Genomic DNA, 19,793 nt, shown 5'->3' on the forward strand with positions numbered 1-19,793 from the left:
GTGTGTGAGTGTTTTTGTGCATAGTTGTTGTGCCTTTACATGTTTTTATCTACTTTTGTGTACGTTTGTGTTCATGTGATTTACAGGAGACTCGCTTTCAGTTTTTCAAGGAAATCTGCAGGGATTGTTTTCCACACCCCCAAAGTTTAGTGATTCCAAACACGTTCAGTGATGTTGAGGTCTGGACCCTGGGGTGGTCAGTCCATTGTTCAGCTTCTTTGTTTGATGTGTCTGTCTCCTTTTCTCAGTGAGGTTCTTCTTGAACAGCTACACATCCTTTCAGACCCACAGCGCTGAGTCGTCTTCTCACAGTGGAAGGATGGACAGAAACACCTGTGGATGTTTTCAGATCTGAAGCAGCTTGATTTTCTCCTCTCTCTCAAACATGAAAGCTTTCAGTGCTGTTTATCTGTGGGGGGGGCAGTTTTGGTGTCTACCAGTTTTTCCAGGTGGTTGTTGGGAGTCACATTTTTTTTTCTCACTTATTTTTCTTTCCCTTTTTGACTTTCTCCATCATTATGCAAGAGAATTATTGTATATCAAATCTCCTCAGAAATAACTCCTGAAAAAAAATTTGTACTCAAAGCTGTTTTGAGTGGAAAATTATATAAATGAAAGGTCAAGTCTGACTTTTGCACAGTATTGTATATTAGGGCGGACTCGAATAATTGTGCCCTTGTTTGATGGCCTGCATTTAAAATAAGGGGTCACTAAAACGTAAATTAAACATAGATTTTTTTTTTTATATATATATAAAAGGTTGTACAAAATAAAGCAGAAAACAAAATAACTGATAATCCAAAAAAGAGTGGAATAGTTTATATTTTTTTAATCAGCAAAGGTATTTAGGCATTTAGTACCATCATGCATTCAGTCCTCACTGCCTCCAACTTAGCTTTGCCACATAATCAGACAAGAATATCAGCTCTTTTTCTCCCTTTCTTTTCTAATTTAACAGTTTTACAGCAGGTTTAAAACTTGACACCACAAATCTGTTCAATCACAAGATCTATTTATTGCGACAAAATCACACTCACAAGTTTTGGTGTCAGAGAAGAGTCTTCTCAGCACACCCTTAGTACGATGCAGTTTGGAATGCTGTGGAAGGTCGGAGTCTGTAGTTCGACTGGATGTTTATAGACGTTATTCTTCACTCGCATGCAGGTGAACAAACTGACCTAGTGCATAAAAAAGGTGACCTATTAGAAGCGCTTGTGTCACCCGTTGTGAACTGAAATATTGGTTAAAATGGAAGCGCATCTGTCCAGCCAGACAGACTGTGAATACTTTGTTTTTAAGGTGATTGTGTAAAGAAGTGTTTGGGTACTGATTTGGAAATATCAACGAATCTGTCTGTCTGTCTGTCTGTCTGTCTGTCCATCCATATGTCCATCTATCCGTCTTTCCTTCTGTCTATCTATCCTTCTGTCCTTCCATTTTTCTATCCAGCTTTTCATCCTTGTCATCTATCCATCCATTCATCCATCCATTCATCCATCCATCCATCCATCCATCCATCCATCTCTCTGTCCATCCTTCTGCCTATCTAGCCTTCTGTCCTTTAATTTTTCTATCCAGCTTTTCATCCTTCTATCTATCTATCTATCTATCTATCTATCTATCTATCTATCTATCTGTCAGTCCATCTGTCTATCCATCCATCCATCCATCAATTCATCTATCTGTCTATATGAAGATGAATGGATAAATAGAATTGGCTCAAAACATTAACGTACAAGTTACCGATTCAGATATGGAGGGTTTTATTGCAACAGCTATATTCCGTGTATGTTTGAGGGTAAAAGAGAGACACAGACATGAAGCAGCTTGTTCTGCATTCTGATGGCAAGGGCTGCTGGGAGTTTTGGTCCCAGAGGAGCTGGACACCCGCGGTGCATTGTGGGTAGGCTGATAGGGGTGGCAGCAGCCGCAGCACCTCCAGGGCTGAATGAAATATTAACGTTCCCCATCCACACAGACAGCTTGTTTACAGCCTTTAACTCCTCAGGCTAGACTTATTCCAGCCTCTGCATGCTAGCGTTCCCCTGCCCTGCCACGCGCCTGCTGAAACTCACACCAGCCCAGTCTGCTGAGACTGCATCCTCCCTGTGTCTGTGTGTGTCTGTGTGTGTGAGAGAGAGCAGGAAAGTGTGGTTTATTTGTGGAATGTATTATGTATGTATGATTAGCAGCATGTACTTAAAAGGAAAAGGCTGCAGTTGTGGAGAGCAGACCAGAGCAATTAGATGCACATTCATGTAATTTCATGCCTGTTATGTAGCCGACTTTGATTATGGTGGGCTTGCGTGTTGTGATTATAATATGTATTGTATGTTTGTGTGCAGGTGTTTCTCCATGCCAATGGTGAGGGTAAGGAGTACGACTCGGTGGAGGTGGATAGTCAAAGCCCTGTTAACGCTGACCTACTGCTGGACTCCACTGGACGTAACATTTACGTCCTGACCGAGAGAAAGGTGTGTTCAGCACATTTCATGCACACAGCACTTTGAAAAAAACTGACACAGACACATAGGGACTGACCCCTGCTCACTACATCATTGGTTCTCAAACTGGCCTGCTTACTACATCACTGGTAATCAGGCTGGTCCACGGGGAGCCCCAGGTGGTCCACACTTTTGCTCCTTTTCTGTGTTTCTCATTAAGTTGTAGCAAAAATCTGGACCATCTGGGCGGCCCCGAGGACCAGTTTGGGAGGAAACCACTGCAATACATGATGCTGAGCATTAACTATTAATACAGGTGACACTAAAGGCTAGTAAATAAATAGCACAGTGTCAGAAAGCGCTGGGCTATAAAATTTAAAGCTTGACCAACAAGGTTGTTTCTGAACATTTTCGGGCCCCAAGTGACATACTACTTGGGTGACCCCATTCAGCATACTCATTTGCTGTGCACAAGAATGAAAAGGAGTTAACCTTATTCATTTTAATCAAGAAAACAAAAGGAGTAAAACAGTGAATAATTAAGCTCACCGGACAAAAAATAATCACCTGTGCCTGAAACGTACCTAATAACACGTTATACCTCCATGCGCACAACTAACAGCTGCGATTCGATTTGGAATGGACTGGACAAGTTTCTGGATGTAGGCGACATCAGTGTTCAGCCACTTTTGGATCGAAGAATTGCGCAGTTTGGCCAGATTTTGTGGACGCCTTCCCTGCAGTCTTAGTCGTTGTTCCAGGTGGTCCCACAGATTTCTCAAATCTGGGGATTTTGTTGGGGGGTCCAGATGTTTGAACGCTCCTGAATGTTCACCATGCCAATCCGTCACAGTTGCAAAACCTGGTTTTCCAGCAGCTCAGTATTTAATACACCCACAGAACATCTGAGAGATCCTCCAGCTTGTTGCACACCTTGAACGCAGTCCTCATTGAAGGCTTCATGAGGTCTACGATGACAGTCTCTGTGCGTCAATTTCGTCTTTCGACCGCAATTCTGACAAGAATTTCCTGTAGACTGGGATTTTTGCCACTGCTGGTCGACCCGTATGACTGTGCGCTTCGATACCCCTCCAAAGTCAGCTACTTCCTTCACACTGTGGGCTTTGGCACGCCCAAATGCAATCACTCCTTTTTGCCAATCACTAACATCTGCTTTGCGACCCATTTTCCACACATTGAACAAGACATTCACTGCGCTGTACCGCCTTTTCTCAGTCTATGAATCCATTCGCTCACCCTGCAGGTATTTATAGCCCAGTCATCCTTGTGCAACAACATCTGCAGGAGCCTGAAGTTACTACCACCTTAAACACGCAAGCTGACAATTTTTTTGTCTGGGGAGCTTATATACATGAGAAATACTAAGGGTGAAACGATTTCAGTACGTGTCGAAAAAATCTAATTTGAAACAGTATCCCTGATACTTCCTTCACTTCCGAGCGTATCCTCTGTCCACCAAGAACGTTCACATTGATCAATTGAAGTAGATGACCTATAATTTATTGCCAGTATTGCAGCAAGGGGGGTGAACAGTGTCCCTCTGACCCAGAGCTAAGCAGGGAGTCCACCGCAGGTCAAAAAGGTTTTGTTATTCACAGCCTGTGACAACCTGTAACAATGGCGAGGCACTGACTGGATGCAAGAGCAGAGTGCCCTTGTTTTTATTAAGGTCGATCTGAAAATCATGGTCGTTACAGCGCAAGGTCAAAAAACAGGTAGGCGGATAGATCTTTTTGAGAAGCATGGTTAATAATGCAGAACACAAAAATGAGACAGAGCAAACTGGATAGAAAAGGAGGAGCAGTGGAGGTAAAACGCATTTCACAAAGACTGAACCACAGAAACAATACAGACAAGCTGTTAATCTCAAATGTTGACGGTCACATGAGGTTCCAGCACTGCAAAAAATGAAATCCTGGTAAGTGAAAACATCTGAAATCTATTCAATATATTTAATATTTCTCATTATGAGCAAATGTTTAACAATTTCGATTGTTGAAAGAATATTATGAGAATTTCTTGCTGGAAGTCGTTTTATTATATAAAGCTGTCTTATGCAAACCTAGAAGACTTTAGTCTTTCGAAAAGCTTTTGACACCTGCTCACATCTAAAAATAGTGTCAGAGTTTTTAGTCACAGACTGTGATTTTGCAACGACTGGGGATCCTGTAGGGTCACTACTTGCAGGACTGCTACTAGATTTTTGAGATTATTTCCCATCATGCACCTGCTGGAAATTTACAAGCAGAGAAACCCTTTTTCCTTCTCCACTCTGTAGTGGGACAAATGGGAAGACACACTGGCTGGGCGTGTAAAGATCTGGAGCTCAGCCCAGTTCACTGTAGATCTGTATATTCTGGCAGATCATTCCACCCGCTAGTTAGGACTCCCCTGATCACGCGATACTACCAGTGCTAGGAGGGTGAGGCTAACACAGGCTTCCTCCGAGACCTGTGAAGCGCCACCGCATCTTTTCGAACTGCTGCTCACGCAACGTCACTGGACAGCCGAAAGCGCCAACCGCCAGATCTGTTACATCAGCTAACAGACGCCTGCGCTGACTACCTTTGTACTGAGTGATGGGGGAGAGGGAGAGCCATCCTACCCACCCAGAGAGCGAGGCCAATTGTGCTCTCTTGACATATTAAAACAGATTGTTTACATATTTAAGTTAATATGGTTATTGTTTTAAAGAGGGGCAGATTTCCCTTTTTTGCAAAGATTTTAGACACGCATGCTTTTGCTCCCTTGCACTCTCTCTCTGTGCCTAGCGCGCCGTGTGCAATCGCTCGCCCGCTCGCCCTCGCCCGCGCCAATGGCATGTCACTATTTGCTTGAGCCAAGACTTAAAACTCACGATAACATTAAACATGGTTGATTTTGTCGTAGCGTCAAGACAAGAAAAATACTGACTTAAAACAGCCGTCCTGACCACCTCACACTAAACGATCTAAATGACGCGAGCGAGGCTCTAGCAAGGCTCTCATGATGTAACTCCGACACTGGAAATTCATCTGCGACAGCCAAATCGCTTGAAAGTTGTTTGGTGTAAGGCTGGCATTATTCTGTTGGTTCATCATTTTTTTTTTGTTTCTAGACAATGCTTGAAAGAACCAAAACTGAAGGAAGAAAAATGACTTAAAGTAAAAATGTTGAGAAATAAGCTGAATAATCTTACAATACTCTCACAACAATCTGATGATGAAAAATGTTAGATATATTGACTAGAACTAGATTTAGGATGAATTCAGATGCCAAGATATCATTTTTTGCATTTGAGGGCAGAGCTGGAACCTAAAAGGATCAGCCCTCGATTGTTCGGTCCAGCCAGTGTTCCCCATCCTCATGCTCACGACACAACCAGAAAATAGCGATAACTGAAAATGCTCTGTTTACAGTTTTTGAGTCTTTCGGCTCAGTCTGTCTGGGTTGGCTTCCAGTCTGATTCTCACTTTTGCTGGGCTGGAGAGCTTCCTTTTATGCCTTTTAATGTTTGCCAGCTCCTCCCTAGTGAAGTGCGCCTGAGTCCCACGGCGATGAGGAGCAGCGCACAAACAAGCGGCAACGTGATGGCAACTCCACCTTCAGGCCGTCACAATAGACGTGTGCCAGTTTGAAACTGCAGGCATTAAATGTTGATGAGTTCAGACTTTATCAGTAGTGTGAAAACACTACTGTCAAACACTGTTTCCCAACTTCCGTTCTGGAACCACAGCACAACCCCACCCCCTTCCAGGAGTGGAGCGGTCATGCGGTTGTCAGTTGATTTAGATACACCTACATTGTACCTGCTCTCATGGGCCGTTTTAACAGAAACACCAACTATGCAGGCATGCTTTGGCTTTCAGTGTCATCATATGCAATATATCTAATGTACACAGTATATTTCTGTAATGCAATTCACTGTATGTTCACTCTCGCATTGAGACTGGCAGTGCAGTGTCATAAGTGTGTGTGTGTGTGTGTGTGTGTGTGTGTGTGTGTGTGTGTGTCTCAGGTAACGAGGCTGCCCGTGGCTCAGTGTGAGCGGCATCTAGACTGTCATTCATGTCTATCAGTCAGAGACCCTTACTGTGGCTGGTGCTCACTAGAGGGCAGGTAAGCATCTCTTGTCTTCACTTTTCTCCACTATTATCTCCTCTTCCCTCTCCTGTTTCTCTCTCCTCCCCTGTCCCCTCTTTTCTTTTCCTCTCCTCTTCTCTCCTCTCCTCACCACTGCTCTTTTTCTCCCCCATCCCCGTTTTTGCTCTTTTCTTTCTCTCTCCTCTCCACCACTCTCCCCTCCTCAACTCTCCTCTTTTCCTTCCCTTTCTTGTCCTTTCCTATCTCCTTTTTTCCTCTCCTCTTCCTCTCTCTCTTTCCTCTCTTCACCTCTCCTGTCTCCTCTTTTCTTCTCCTCTCCTGTCTTTTTTTCCCCCCTATCCTCTCCTGTCCTTTCCTCTCCTCTTTTGTCTCCTCATCTCATCTCATCTCATCTCATCTCCTCTCCTCTCTTTTCATGTCTTTTCTTTTCCTTTCTTCTCTTCTTTCTTCCAATCCTCTCCTCTTCTATTGTCTCCTCTTCTCTTCTGTCTCCTCCTTTCCTTTCCTCTCTTCTTTCTTCCACTCCCCTCCTCATCATGTATCCCCCATCCTCATCTCTCCTCTCCTCTCCTCTCCTTTCTTTTCTTGTCTCTTTTCCTTCTTTCCTCTCTCTTCTCCTCTCCAGTCCTCTTCTCCTATTCCCTTTTTCTTTTCTCTTCTTTTTCTCTTTTCTATTCTTCTATTCCCTCTCCTCTCTGGACCCACCACTCTCTGCCTGTATTGTTCTCAACAACTTTAAGTAGGTCATCTCTCACTAGTGAGACCGTCAGTACAGTTTCGTTTTTTTCTTTAAAATATTTATCCATAATAGATTATCATACAAACCATAATCCTTTATTCATCCTGGATTATCAACAGCTGTACTTTTTGAAAGCTTCTGTATGTCTGTGTTTGTCCTTGGATTTGTTGACAGAACTATTTGAATTCATACATAATAAGACTTTGTGTTCCTTTGTGTTCACTCCTACTGGATTCAACAGAAGAAACATTTGAAACCATTACATCAAACAGTGTATTCTTTTAAAGGTGACCTCATTACTGCTGTCTGTGTGTGTGTCTGTCTGTGATTGTGTATTTGTGCTTGTGTTTCAGGTGTACGCGGAAGCTGGAGTGTGCTCGTCACTCAGAGCCTCACCACTGGCTTTGGAGTTTTGGCCATGATCGACAGTGCGTGTACATCCAGACTCTGGATCCTTCCATCCAGAGCCGAGAGGAGCAGACGCAGGTACACGCTCATGCTACAGCAGTCTCGCTACTGAACATCCTACACAGCACAAAATGTGATCATTAGAGGCTGTCGACACCTTGCATTGGCACGTGTTTGGCCAGATTCCATTAACACTTTGCACTGTAATGCGTCCCCAGTGTGACCAATTTAGATCTGAGTTTACTTTGCCATGCGAAAGGCACATAAGCACATCTTTTCCATTTTACTTCCTGTAATTTTTCCCCTCTGTTACAATACAAATAAACATTATTTTGGATGCTTTCATCAATACAGAGTGCAAGGAGGCTCTTGATTTTGGGAAAACTCCAGATTCATGCATCCTCCATTCTGCATTCCTTGTTTGTTCTCTCACTAGTCAGCACTTGGCCGACACATTTCAACTCAAATAATTGTATTTGAATACAGAAAACGCATTCCTTCTACACTTGTTGAATGTGGTCAAAAATGGTCTCTGACCACCACTTAATCTAGTTCGAATGATCCAATCGCCGTCCGATCACAATGTGTCCGTAATATGTTCACCCGGATGTTCATGCGGTCAAGTGAAACCTGAACAGTATCCCATCACCAAAAACGCATGTTGATGCAAAGTGTAAAAAAGAACACATTTGTGCCGTTTTTGCTTCAGCATGCATTTTGGGTGATCGGATCCTGGAATCATGCCCGTATGATGGAAAACTTTCAGGTTCCCCAGATCATAATCATATTTCAGCAGTTATCTGATTATTCAAATGGTCATGTAAATGGTATACTCCAATTCCTTAGATCGAGGTAAGGTCTAGAAATCCGATTAAGAAATCCGATAAAAAGAGCAGGATTTTAGCTCAGTAATCAGATTTCTCAGTGCATGTAAACTCTTACTCTGATTTCTCAGTCTGCGCATGTGCGAAAGCTGCTATACCGAAAATAAGTAAGCAGTGTTGCCGTGAGATGGGAGCAAAACACTTTTGGAGCGACACTGAAACCAAGTACATGCTTGACGAAATGACAGATTTAAATATTCTTCATCTTCTAGATGATGTATGTTCATATTTTCAGGTAAATTGACAACGTGAAAAAACAAAAAAAAGTTTTATGTTACGTTTATGTCACGTTTTTTGTGGGATACTGCAGTGGCACCACTTCGCAACTTAGAGGAATGAAATATCTGCTGCTAATGTATCGGTGTCAGATACCACAAAGCACCATCAGAGGTCTTGTAGAGTCATTGCTTCAGTGGATCAGAGCTGTTTTGGTGGCATGTGGAGGGCTAAGTACATAGTAAGCGTAACATCATGGCTCATCAGTGTATATCTGCCTATTCAGCCTACAGAAGCCCCCCTGACTCCCCCCATTCACATTGAAATTATAAGGGGTGTTTCAGCGTGGACTGCTTTTTGAATGAGGCACAATTCAGGGCAGCCAATCAGAGATAATTTACATAAATCAGTCTTAAAGGCCCAGTAACGAAAACAGATTCTAAGGGGTAAAGAGAGGTTGGAAAATGACCATGTAATAATAAATTGACTATTTTTTGATATAGAAGCACACCCAGATGTCATAAGTAGACCTCAGGGGAAAAAATTAAATACAAAAAATTTGCTGTTAGAATCCTCAAGACTTATTTACAAAGACCTGGCCAGAGTCCTAGCTTTGAGGAGCACTGTGGATTCAATTGACCAAGCAACAGCTGCCCATTACACATGACTTGAATTAGCAGGGTCATGTGTGTTGCTCAGTGGTTGCAGCCCAGGTTGGAACCCACACTAAGATGGAAGACTGCTGGTTTATGGTAATTCCGGCTGTTTCAGAGGACGAAAACTAGCACCTCAGGCCAGTAGATAAGCTCCATTCACCTTATCATTCAGGTCACGTTGGTTTAAAAATGTAAACATTTGCATGCACATATTTTTCATGCTTAGTGAAATTCTGATAGTGCCAGGCAGGGCAGTAGAGCGTTGTTCATCAGGGCAAAAGTTGCAATGGTAGTGTTTTTTAAAAATCCTCTTCTCGAGCCGAGCAAGAATGTGAAGGGTTGTAATTAATCCCCAAACGTGCTTTTCCTGTTTGTATAATGCTAGGATTCCTAGGTATGTTCCCAGTATCGTGGTAGCTGATAATCTTAATGCACGTGCTGACAGAACCCCAAGACTGACGAGAAAATAGCACAGTGCCTTTCAGCACAGCAGGTTCCTCCACAGAAATAAAGGCTGCTGAGCAAATGGCATTGGGCTGAATGCAGGAAGTTTGCCTGGTCTAGGTGTATAATATCTGACATAACTCTGTGTCTGGCATCTGAAGAGTGGTACTGCAGCCTGCCTTGACACCACTGCTCAAATTCTCTTCAAGCATACTGTTTCCAACAGGTTTCAAAACCATCACAGTGTTAAGGACGTCTTGTGCGGAGATGGTAGAATAGACAGCATAAGCTGCACATTTTCCTTACTCAGTAAAAATGCAAATACTCATCCTAAAAATACTCTTCTTAGTAAAAGTTGAAGTACAGTTTCACATTTTTCACTTCAGTTTAAAATGCACTGCAGTGGCAAGTGCTTAAATGATGCATGACGTGATTGAATTTTCAACAGACGCAGTGGTGCGGTCTGTGTACAGTGTGGCGTGACGCGACAAGTAGTATTTTATTAATAATAAATCGTGAGATGAGTGAGTTCCTAAAACCTGGAAACGTGGAAAGAAGATGATAATTACAGTGACAGTAATGTGAGGCATTTTTCACACATATACCAGGAGAGAATTTGATCCTATGGAGTGCAAAGCAAAGTGCAACTGCTATTCACTTTATAAGTAACCATTCATTCTCTGATTAGCTGCTAGCATAATGCTTATTAGCACCACTATTTGCAGCGTTCTTAGCACCAAGCTAGTAGCGTTGTGTATTTTTATTCATATGAAGCGCATAACTGGCATACAAGTAACATATTACTATACTATACTTTATACTATATATAAACCTTGACTCCTTCGTTAAGGTCTGAAATTTCTGGACATTACTGAAGTAGCCTGTTGGCCTGTCTGCTGACCTTGTCTAGTGAATCTTGTAATTTGTTACTGTTCATCTCTGATTTTAAGTATTATTTGAAGTGTTAAGTTGATAGTCACTATATTTTGGAAACATTCATGTTCAGAAAGGCATACATATTATATGTACACTGTATGGACAAAAGTATTGGGACACCCCTCCTAATTATTGACTTTAGGTGTTTCAGCCACATCAGTGGAAACATATTCTGTGGAGTGATGAATCACGCTTCTTTATCTGTCAGTCTGATGGACGAGTCTGGGTTTGGTGAATGCCAGGACAACGTTACCTGCCTGACTGCATTGTGCCAGCTGTAAAGTTTGGTGGAGGAGGGATGATGTTATGGGGTTGTTTTCAGGGGTTGGCCTAGAGCCCTTAGTTCCAGTGAAAGAAGATCTTAATGCTTCAGCAGACCAAGACATTTTGGACAATGCCTCCAACTTTCAGCATGACTGAGCCCCAGTGCACAAAGCAAGGTCCATAAAGGCCTGACTGGGTGAGTTTAGTTCACCTTTGGGATGAACTAGAACAGAGATTGTGAGCCAGGTCCTCTCGTCCAACATCAGTGTCTGACCTCACAAATGCTCTGGATGAATGAGCAAAAATTCCCACAGACACTCTACAGAATCTTGTAGAAAGCTTCCCAGAAGAGTGGAAGCTGTTATAGCTGCAAAGGGGGACCAACTCCATATTAGTGTCTATGGATTTAGAGTGGGATTTATAAAAGCTCCTTTGGGTGTGATGTGTAGATGTACCAATACTTTTGTCCATATAGTGTATATAAGTGTTGTATTCTTATGGGAGGGCTATGACAGGCGCTATATATCGTGTGTGCAGTCTTTTGTGAGTGAATTAAACTGAAGCAGCACTTTGTTAAGAAGTTCAGTTAAAACACTTTTCTCCATTTGTAAATTCTCATGAGGTTTAATCCTGAGCTTCTCATCTCAACACTCACATGTGCAGATCTTGACAGTGTGGAATGAACCACCACCATATGTACTAATGCCTAAACTGTTCTCTTGCAGAGTGCAAGACATGTCAGTGTTTTGGCTGGTGACCAGGGTAATGAGCAGTTATGGAATTAGTCGTCAGTCTTGGACAGTCTGACATGTTGTCCGCCTCAGCAAACCCCAATTTAACCATTACTCACGGCCAGCTGAGTACGGCAGCCTGCCGACACGCACATAGTCTGAAATATCTCCCGTTTGTGTGCCACTGTGGAAGCAGTCACCCCGAAACATTCTGGGTTTTAAACTGGGGGGAAAAAAAATAGGCACTTTCATCCCCCGCCGACTGGAAAAATAACTGACGAAATCTCTACTTAGTATTCCGAGGAGCATCCTTGGCAAGGTGCTGCGCTGAAAAATGTGCCTGAATGTTTTTTGCGCCTCCTCCTTTCTCTCGCAGGTCTCTTTCACGGTGCTGCAGTTGCCAACGCTGTCTGAGGACGAAGCTTTGTCTTGCGCTTTTGGGACTCTGCCTGCTCAACCTGCTGTTGTCATGGAGAACAGAATAACCTGTCAGTCACCCCCACCCAAGCTCCTCCCCCCTACCCCACGGGGCAGTGGTAAGTGACTGAGGGAATGCGGTTATCCATGGTGGATTTCACCACACCAGCCAAATGTTTAGCTGAAACATACATCCAAGCCAGGGAATAGTTCCTTTTTACTTGACTCATTTGACCTTGTTCTAGAAATGACCATCAACCCATTTCAAGCCTTTTTATCGTACGGTTTTCTCTGTGTTGGAACTTCCAAACATGATCAGCATACTTTTAAAAGTGTACAAGATGTATTTCACATGATTTACACTGGAAAGCCTTCACAGAAAAGCTTTTCAGAAGATTTTTAAACGTAAGCTGAAAGGATTATTTTGGCAAAAGGGGTTTATCCATAAAAGTCTAAGCCATACATAGTGACAGAGTATAACTTTACTGCAGTTCAGTACACCAGCACCGGGGGCAACAGCCTCAAACAGCAAACAACTTAATTTTATTAAGGAGACTGGCTTCACTGTGCTCTGTGTCCTGTCGCCTCAACCAAGAGCTGCGGTCACTTTTCTTTAAACCTAGATCACATCACGTCGTTCACAAACTTGTGTTTTATATTGAAGACATTACTTGTTTCCACAGTTATGAGGTGCTGATAGTTACACATTGCTAGGAGCAGTTAAAAATGCACACCAAACTTAGTCCAAGGCTCATGGATTCCTCAGGAAAAGAGTTTGCCACAAGCTATGCTTAAGCAGCAAACATCGCACGCTCAGATTCCAGCTATACAGTCTTGCCTACAGGAATCGATAGGAGTTATTTTTGTTTGAACCTGTACTGACAGTCTGAATAGCTCACAGCAATGAGTGCTGGTCATGTGGCTTTTTGCAGAACTGTTTGGTGTTTGGTGCTCTGACACAGCTGATTCAGCTCATCTGCTGATTTACAAGCTTTCATCAGATGAATCAGGCTTATTAGAGCAGGGAAGAGCTGCGGGTGGTAGTGGCTGCAGTGGTGAACGTTGACTGTTAGTGCTGTAAATGTGATCAAGAAAAACCTGCCTCTATATAGATGCTCATTTCTGCTAGCACCTCAATGTCATTTCCATTAGTATGTTAGTGCTAAGCTAACGCTGGTAGACATGACAAACTGACTGACTACACTGCAAAAAATGTTATCTTCTCAAGTGAAATGATCTTAAATCTAGTCGATATGTCTGACATTTGCCATTTTGAGATGGCTGTGCACTTTCTTTACTTGTTTTAGGTCATTTTATTAAGTAGAATTATCTCACTGTACTGGCGGACAAATTTTGCTGGTTTCAAGCTCATTTCTTAAAACAAGCACAGTTATCTGCCAATGTAGTGAGATGATTTTACTTGATAAAGTCACTTAAAACAAGTACTAAATGTCTAGAAATAAGATAAATAATTTTAAATTAATCTTACAACAGTCTCAACAGGACAGATATTACATTTCTTGACTATATTTAAGACAATTTTACTTGACAAGATACCATTTTTTGCAGTGGTGCAGCTGGTATTCACAATCAGTGACACATCTTGGATTTTTCTAAGTCCTAACCAATGGGAGAGCTCATTTGGCTCCATCCAAGTAGATACAGCAAGCATGATGGTTGTATTAAAGAAAAATGAACTAAAAACCGCGGACAAAACTAAGTAGTAGTGAAAGCTGATGGTCGTTAGTGCAGCGTGATATGCACAAAATATCATGTTGTGATTTTACTGATGTTTATTGGGATTTAAATATTGGCCTGCATTATTGTGACAATTTTTTTTTACAATTTTTTGGCACACATGAATTCCTTTATACATCTAAATGCTCACACAAACCCATCTGGTGCATCGCACATCATTCAGGATGCGCACAGCATACAATAAAATTATTTTATATGAGCATTTTACAAGCCAGTAGTCTGACTGTGTGCAGCCATAGTGGTTGTAGTTATTTATTTTGTTCTGTTGATGCTTTTGAAGTCTGTTCTGACTGTAAGATATTCTCTTTCCTCTAGATCATATGACTGTAAGGTTGGCGCTGATGTTTGGAGAAGTGACTATATCTCACACCAACATCACCTTCTATGACTGCCACGCTGTGGGCAGACTCAATGCCACCTCACCGTAAGCACACACACACACAAATGCACATAACATCAGTCCATATACAGTCTAACGCCCAGAATTGGAGACTTGAGTCACTTAACTGACTCACTGCTCAACTCAGACTTGAGACTTAAAACTCATGAAAAACATAAACAAAACCCATTAAATTAGGATCACCAACCTTAATGCAAGAAATGAATAAAACCTTTTGTTTCCAACGTTACATTTTGCTACGACAATGCTCTCCTCTAGCTTGCAGCTGCACCAGGTTCATTACATATTATACTGCACACTTAAGAAAGATGGTTCTTCAAAGTTTGTTTAGTAAAGGCAATGGTTCTATTTAGAACCACTGCAAATTCATGCTTAAGTGGTTCTTTTCATGGTGAAATGGTTCTTCAGATTGATAAAGAAAGTGTTGTATATGGTTCTGTGTAGTACCAAAAAGGGTTCTGCTATTGTTACAAGCTTGACATCACAACAATAACAGAACCCTACTTAGAACCTAGCAGTTTTTTGTACAGGTTTACTTTTGTACAATGCAGTGCCTGCAGCTTGTAATGAAACTAAGCTAAAATGCTCCACTAAAGACTTGAGACTTGACTCGCTCTTGCACCCCAGAGACTTGAGACTGAACTTTGACTCACATCTCTGGTAAAAGATATTTATGAAATTTGAATTATTTTGGACTGTTAAGCAGAAATCACACTCATGTGAAAGAAGACTATTTAAGAACATACAGAAACACCCCCCTCTGTGTCGGCTGTGTTGGCTGTGTTGGGTGATGTGCTGAAGCTGAATGGTATCAGATTTAGCTCTAAAGATTAAACGTAACTCTAGCAGTTATTGAACCCGGTCATTGTGAATGTTTGAGTGTGTAATTGGAGAGCTGGTGCTGCAGGTGGTTGGCGAGTGTGTAAACGGGATCTCCCGCTGCAGGTGTGTGACAGATGTCTCTGTGTTTGGGTATCTTTGTCACGGCAGGTGTATGGCGTGTGTGAGCAGTGTGTGGCCGTGTCACTGGTGTGCCGGAGATGAACTCTGCACTCATAATCACACCTGCCCCCAACAGCACATGATCTTCAACAGCAGAGTAAGCACACACCCACTCGTTCACTCAGTCGCTCAGTTGCTCTCCCTCTCGGTCACATTCTCTCTCTGTTTCTCACTCACTTGTTCTCTCAGTCGCTCTCCCTCTTTTTCTCTCACTCTCTCTTTCTCACTCACTCATTCACTCACTAACTCTCTTGCTCACTCAGTTGCTCTCCCTCTCATTCACTTTCTCTCTCTTCCTCTCTCTTTCTCCCTCTCTCTCTTTCTCTCCCTCTTTTTCACTGTTTTTCACTTTCTCGTTCACTCACTCACTCCATCACTCACTTAGTCGCTCACTCACTTTCTCTCCCTCTCGGCCACACCCTCTCTCAATCTTGGTTTCTCACTCACTCGTTCACTCACTCAGTCACTTTTTTTCATTGTCTCTCTCTCTCTCGCTCTCTCTCTGTTTTTCTCTTATTCTTTCTTCCTTCCTTCCTTTCTTTTTCTTTTTTTTTTGTTTTTGTTCTCTCCCTGTTTCCTTTGCCTTTGTGTTTGTACACCCACGACATTTAATGGACAATTAAACAGCATCATTTCATTTCAATTTCTCTGAGGGATAAACACTTAAGTCTTTCCTGCCTTGTGGTGTGTGTGTGTTGTGTGTGTTGTGTGTGTTGTGTGTGTTGTGTTGTGTGTGTTGTGTGTGTGTGTGTTGTGTGTGTGTGTGTTGTGTGTGTTGTGTTGTGTGTGTTGTGTGTGGTGTGTGTGTGTTGTGTGTGTGTGTGTTGTGTGTTGTGTGTGTGTGTGTTGTGTGTGTTGTGTGTATGTGTGTGTGTGTGTGTATCAGGAGCAGAGAGAGCCCCGTGGTGCAGACTCGTGTCCGTGTGTGTGGGCTCTGGAAAGTTCTCCATTGATTCCAGTTGGGTTTGACACACAGCTGTCACTACAGGGCAAGAACCTGGACATATTTAAGGTCAGACAGCTGTTCTCTTTGTTCTTTTCGTCTTTTCATTTATCAGTGGTGTCAATGCCACCTCTCAAGTCAACTTCTGTAGTGTCCTAATCTCCAGGACACTCAACTGAAAAGGCCATTACGCGTTAGTGTCTAAAACACTATTTGAGCTGGAATTTAAGTGATTATTGATGAGATCTGTGATGATGCAAGTGTGAGTTTCCAATGTGCATATATTTTACAGTCTGACACTAATAACTGTAGATAAAATTCAACATTATGATCTTTTCCAAATCTTTCACGATATAATGGAATGAGATTTTATTAGCATTGTTAGTTAGCATTAATAACATTTCTTGTCTTGAAATTACACCAAGGTGAATGTTAACCAGATCAAATCAGATTTCCAGAAAAGAGGCTTACTATTTATTTAATTTTCATGGATTTAAACTGTTCTTTCAAAACAGTCATGAATAAATAGCACAAAATATGATTCTAACGCTAAAAAGAAACAGCTGGGCAACAGGAAGATGGTTATTTTATGGGTATTACATCATGGAACTATATAATCAAATATACTGCTAATATTTATATATCGGTAGATGGTATATCACCCTAGTGAATGGCCTTCTGTAACTGGAACTCCCTAAATAATAGAAGCCTTGTTTAGATGTGTTGTTATTGTCTTATAGTGTGTCTTATAGTGTAGCGGCTCACACCAATTACATAACAGAACCTCCTCTGGTAAAAATGGTGCCTGCGAAGACACTGGGGCAGTTAGTTATTCATATTGACGTAGGAAGCTAGAAAGCACTTGTAATCGGATCATGAGGTGTGTATGTGTTTGTGCAGGATGAGAAAGACTATAAGTGTGTGGTGGTGATTGAAGGTCAGGAGCTGATGTTACCTGCCACTCTGGACCGGAGCATAGAGACGGGCTCACGCGTGTTCAAGTGTGCAGCCCACAAGGTAATTCCATCGTTAAATACACCTTTCAGTTGTGACCAGGGATACAGAACCTAGCCTGAGGAGTCACCACAGTTTTATAATTTTCCAGCTCTAGCATACTTTCAGCAGCTTTCAATGGCTCGATGATTAACTAGTGATTTTAATCAGAGCAATTTAAATATGTATTAAATTGAGTTTTAAAAAAAACATTGGAAAAAAAATCCTGCGGCCGAATAAAAAGCAGAAATAGCTGTTTTTTCCCTCATCATTAGCAGGTTAATTATATACTTGTTTGTACTTTGGAGGTGAGATGAGCTTTTTGTGTCTGTTTGTGTGCAGTTTACATACACAGTGAAGCAGCTGGAGTATTTGGCTCCGATTTACCTGCAGAGAGGTGCTCAGCGTATAGACTCAGCTCCACACCTGCGCTGTAAGCACCCTGACCTACACGGCTTTCCATCTCTATCTAATAACTCACTACAGCTCTCAATGCGTTTGTGATGTTCTTATCCCATTTGTATGTTTATATATAAACAGTGAAGCTGTATAACTGCTCCATTGGACAGTCGGACTGCAGTCAGTGCCGGGCTGTGTCGGAGGAGTATGGCTGCGTGTGGTGTGGGGGGGACACTCCAGGCTGTGTGTTCAACCAGTCCTGCCCCAGTGCTGCTGTAGACACCTGCCCACCACCACTCATCACAGAGGTACACTGTTATCACTCATACATACACAAATCTGTCAGTCTCCTGCCACTTACTATGAATGAGAACCACTAAACTGCACATGGTAGTAGCCACCTGACTCGAGTAAAGCCTTGGGTACAGTACACGACTTTTAAAGTCCTAACAGATTATAATAAGACTGGGCATCTCACACAGTCAGACTGTGTTATTTGCAGACTTTTTTGGGCGACTGAAATATTAGGGATCCCACACTACTCAGCTTTTAAGCTGTTGATGAACCGAATGGAACTCGTGCCTTAAACTCAGTTCTTTAAAAAGCTTCGCTCCACACGTGAGACTTTTTGCCATTTTTCTTTGTTTACTTGCTGTATTTTTTTTCTTTCACGCGCTCAGCTCTCATTGGCTGTTGCAGGAGTCCATTCAGACTGAGTCATTGATCAGTTTACACTAGATTTCGCTCAGAGTCGGGTTGAAAAAAAATCAAACCTGTTTGATAAACTCTGACTGGTTTGAAACACAAGTCTGCGCCCCTCACACAATACTTGATTCTCTCTCCAACTTTCGACTCCGACTGACCCAAAAATCTGCAGACAAGAGCTGACTAACTCAGACTCAGCCAGACTGAGAATCGGGGCTAAAGGTCATGTAGTGTATCCCCAGCTTTAGCTGCATCAGACGAGGCTGCAGTTGGGGCCTTGTACGTGAAACAAACTGTGGTGCAGCTGGTACTGAAGCATGAGTGACTGTAGTGTTTTTCACATTCCAGCAGTGTTTGACGGCCGTGGGCGAGTGTATGGGACGCACGTATGAGACAGACGACTTGAGAAATTTGACAGAGCTGAAGTTCTTATTTGAAACTTCTTTTCCACCTTAAATGGTATAGCAGTTACATTCAGGCGCCTGTACAGGTGCCAGACTATAACAGCTGCTCTATTTAATGTGGAATGGAAAGTTTGAACGAAAAGCCAGCTTCATCCTTGTACCTGCTCCACATTTATAACCCCTCACTGAGTTAAAGTTGTTGTGTTAAAGCAGAAAAACTGTAAAATATGCAGGAGAGTGGGTTTCCAAGACCAGGGAAACCTACAGCACCTTAGACCTGAGTAATTACTCATACACCCCCACTGCACTCAAGCACATGCGCTTACATACACTCACATGCTTTTTTCAGTTGTTGCCAATCTGTCGTAGATTTTGTGCTTTTCTTATGTATTTTCATGTGTACGTGTGTTGTTTTCAGGTCCACCCACTGACAGGTCCTTTGGAGGGGGGGATTCTGCTGACGATTCTGGGTTCTAACCTGGGCCAGCGTTATCAGGACATCCAGGCTGGAGTGACTGTGGCAGGAGTTGCCTGCAGGCCGCTGCCCGAGGCCTACCGTATATCCACCCAGTACGACTCCTTACGGTGTACAACCACCACAGACAGTACCTACTCACCTGTCATTTTAGTGACTGATTTATAATCATCAGTAGTAATTGCTGTACAGACTAGGAATGTCCATGGGTATGTGAACCTTTCAAGGTGCCAGTATTCGAATACTGAAATTTGGGTAACATTTTGACTAACATTTCAGTCAAATGGCAATTTTGTATTTTATATTTAAAATTTGTGAGTAAATATGTGTACTCTGAAACGCAAGTGCTTTAATGTAGGCACGTTGCAAAGGGCATATTGTTAAGGACACTTTTATCGATGAATAAGCCACGCTGATGTTCGGTTCTAGAAACAGTTAAGATATTTCTCTGACAAAACTAAGTTTTGGCAC

The 19,793-nt window shown here is 42.3% G+C and overlaps 1 protein-coding gene across 2 annotated transcripts in view; it reads left to right on the forward strand.

Annotated features, from left to right (window-relative positions):
• Window positions 1-19,793, forward strand: part of plxnb3 (plexin B3) — a 94,305-nt gene that overhangs the window by 43,504 nt on the left and 31,008 nt on the right. For both annotated transcript variants that reach the window (XM_036579494.1, XM_036579495.1), the window contains exons 4-14: window positions 2,346-2,474; window positions 6,463-6,563; window positions 7,641-7,773; window positions 12,203-12,362; window positions 14,317-14,425; window positions 15,392-15,500; window positions 16,290-16,415; window positions 17,247-17,363; window positions 17,682-17,772; window positions 17,880-18,046; window positions 19,266-19,417. In XM_036579494.1, coding sequence (XP_036435387.1) covers window positions 2,346-2,474; window positions 6,463-6,563; window positions 7,641-7,773; window positions 12,203-12,362; window positions 14,317-14,425; window positions 15,392-15,500; window positions 16,290-16,415; window positions 17,247-17,363; window positions 17,682-17,772; window positions 17,880-18,046; window positions 19,266-19,417 — 1,394 coding nt within the window. The remainder of the gene's footprint in view (window positions 1-2,345; window positions 2,475-6,462; window positions 6,564-7,640; window positions 7,774-12,202; window positions 12,363-14,316; window positions 14,426-15,391; window positions 15,501-16,289; window positions 16,416-17,246; window positions 17,364-17,681; window positions 17,773-17,879; window positions 18,047-19,265; window positions 19,418-19,793) is intronic.

The sequence above is a fragment of the Colossoma macropomum genome, unplaced genomic scaffold (assembly GCF_904425465.1).
Source record: "Colossoma macropomum unplaced genomic scaffold, Colossoma_macropomum, whole genome shotgun sequence".
Classification (NCBI taxonomy): Eukaryota; Metazoa; Chordata; class Actinopteri; order Characiformes; family Serrasalmidae; genus Colossoma; species Colossoma macropomum.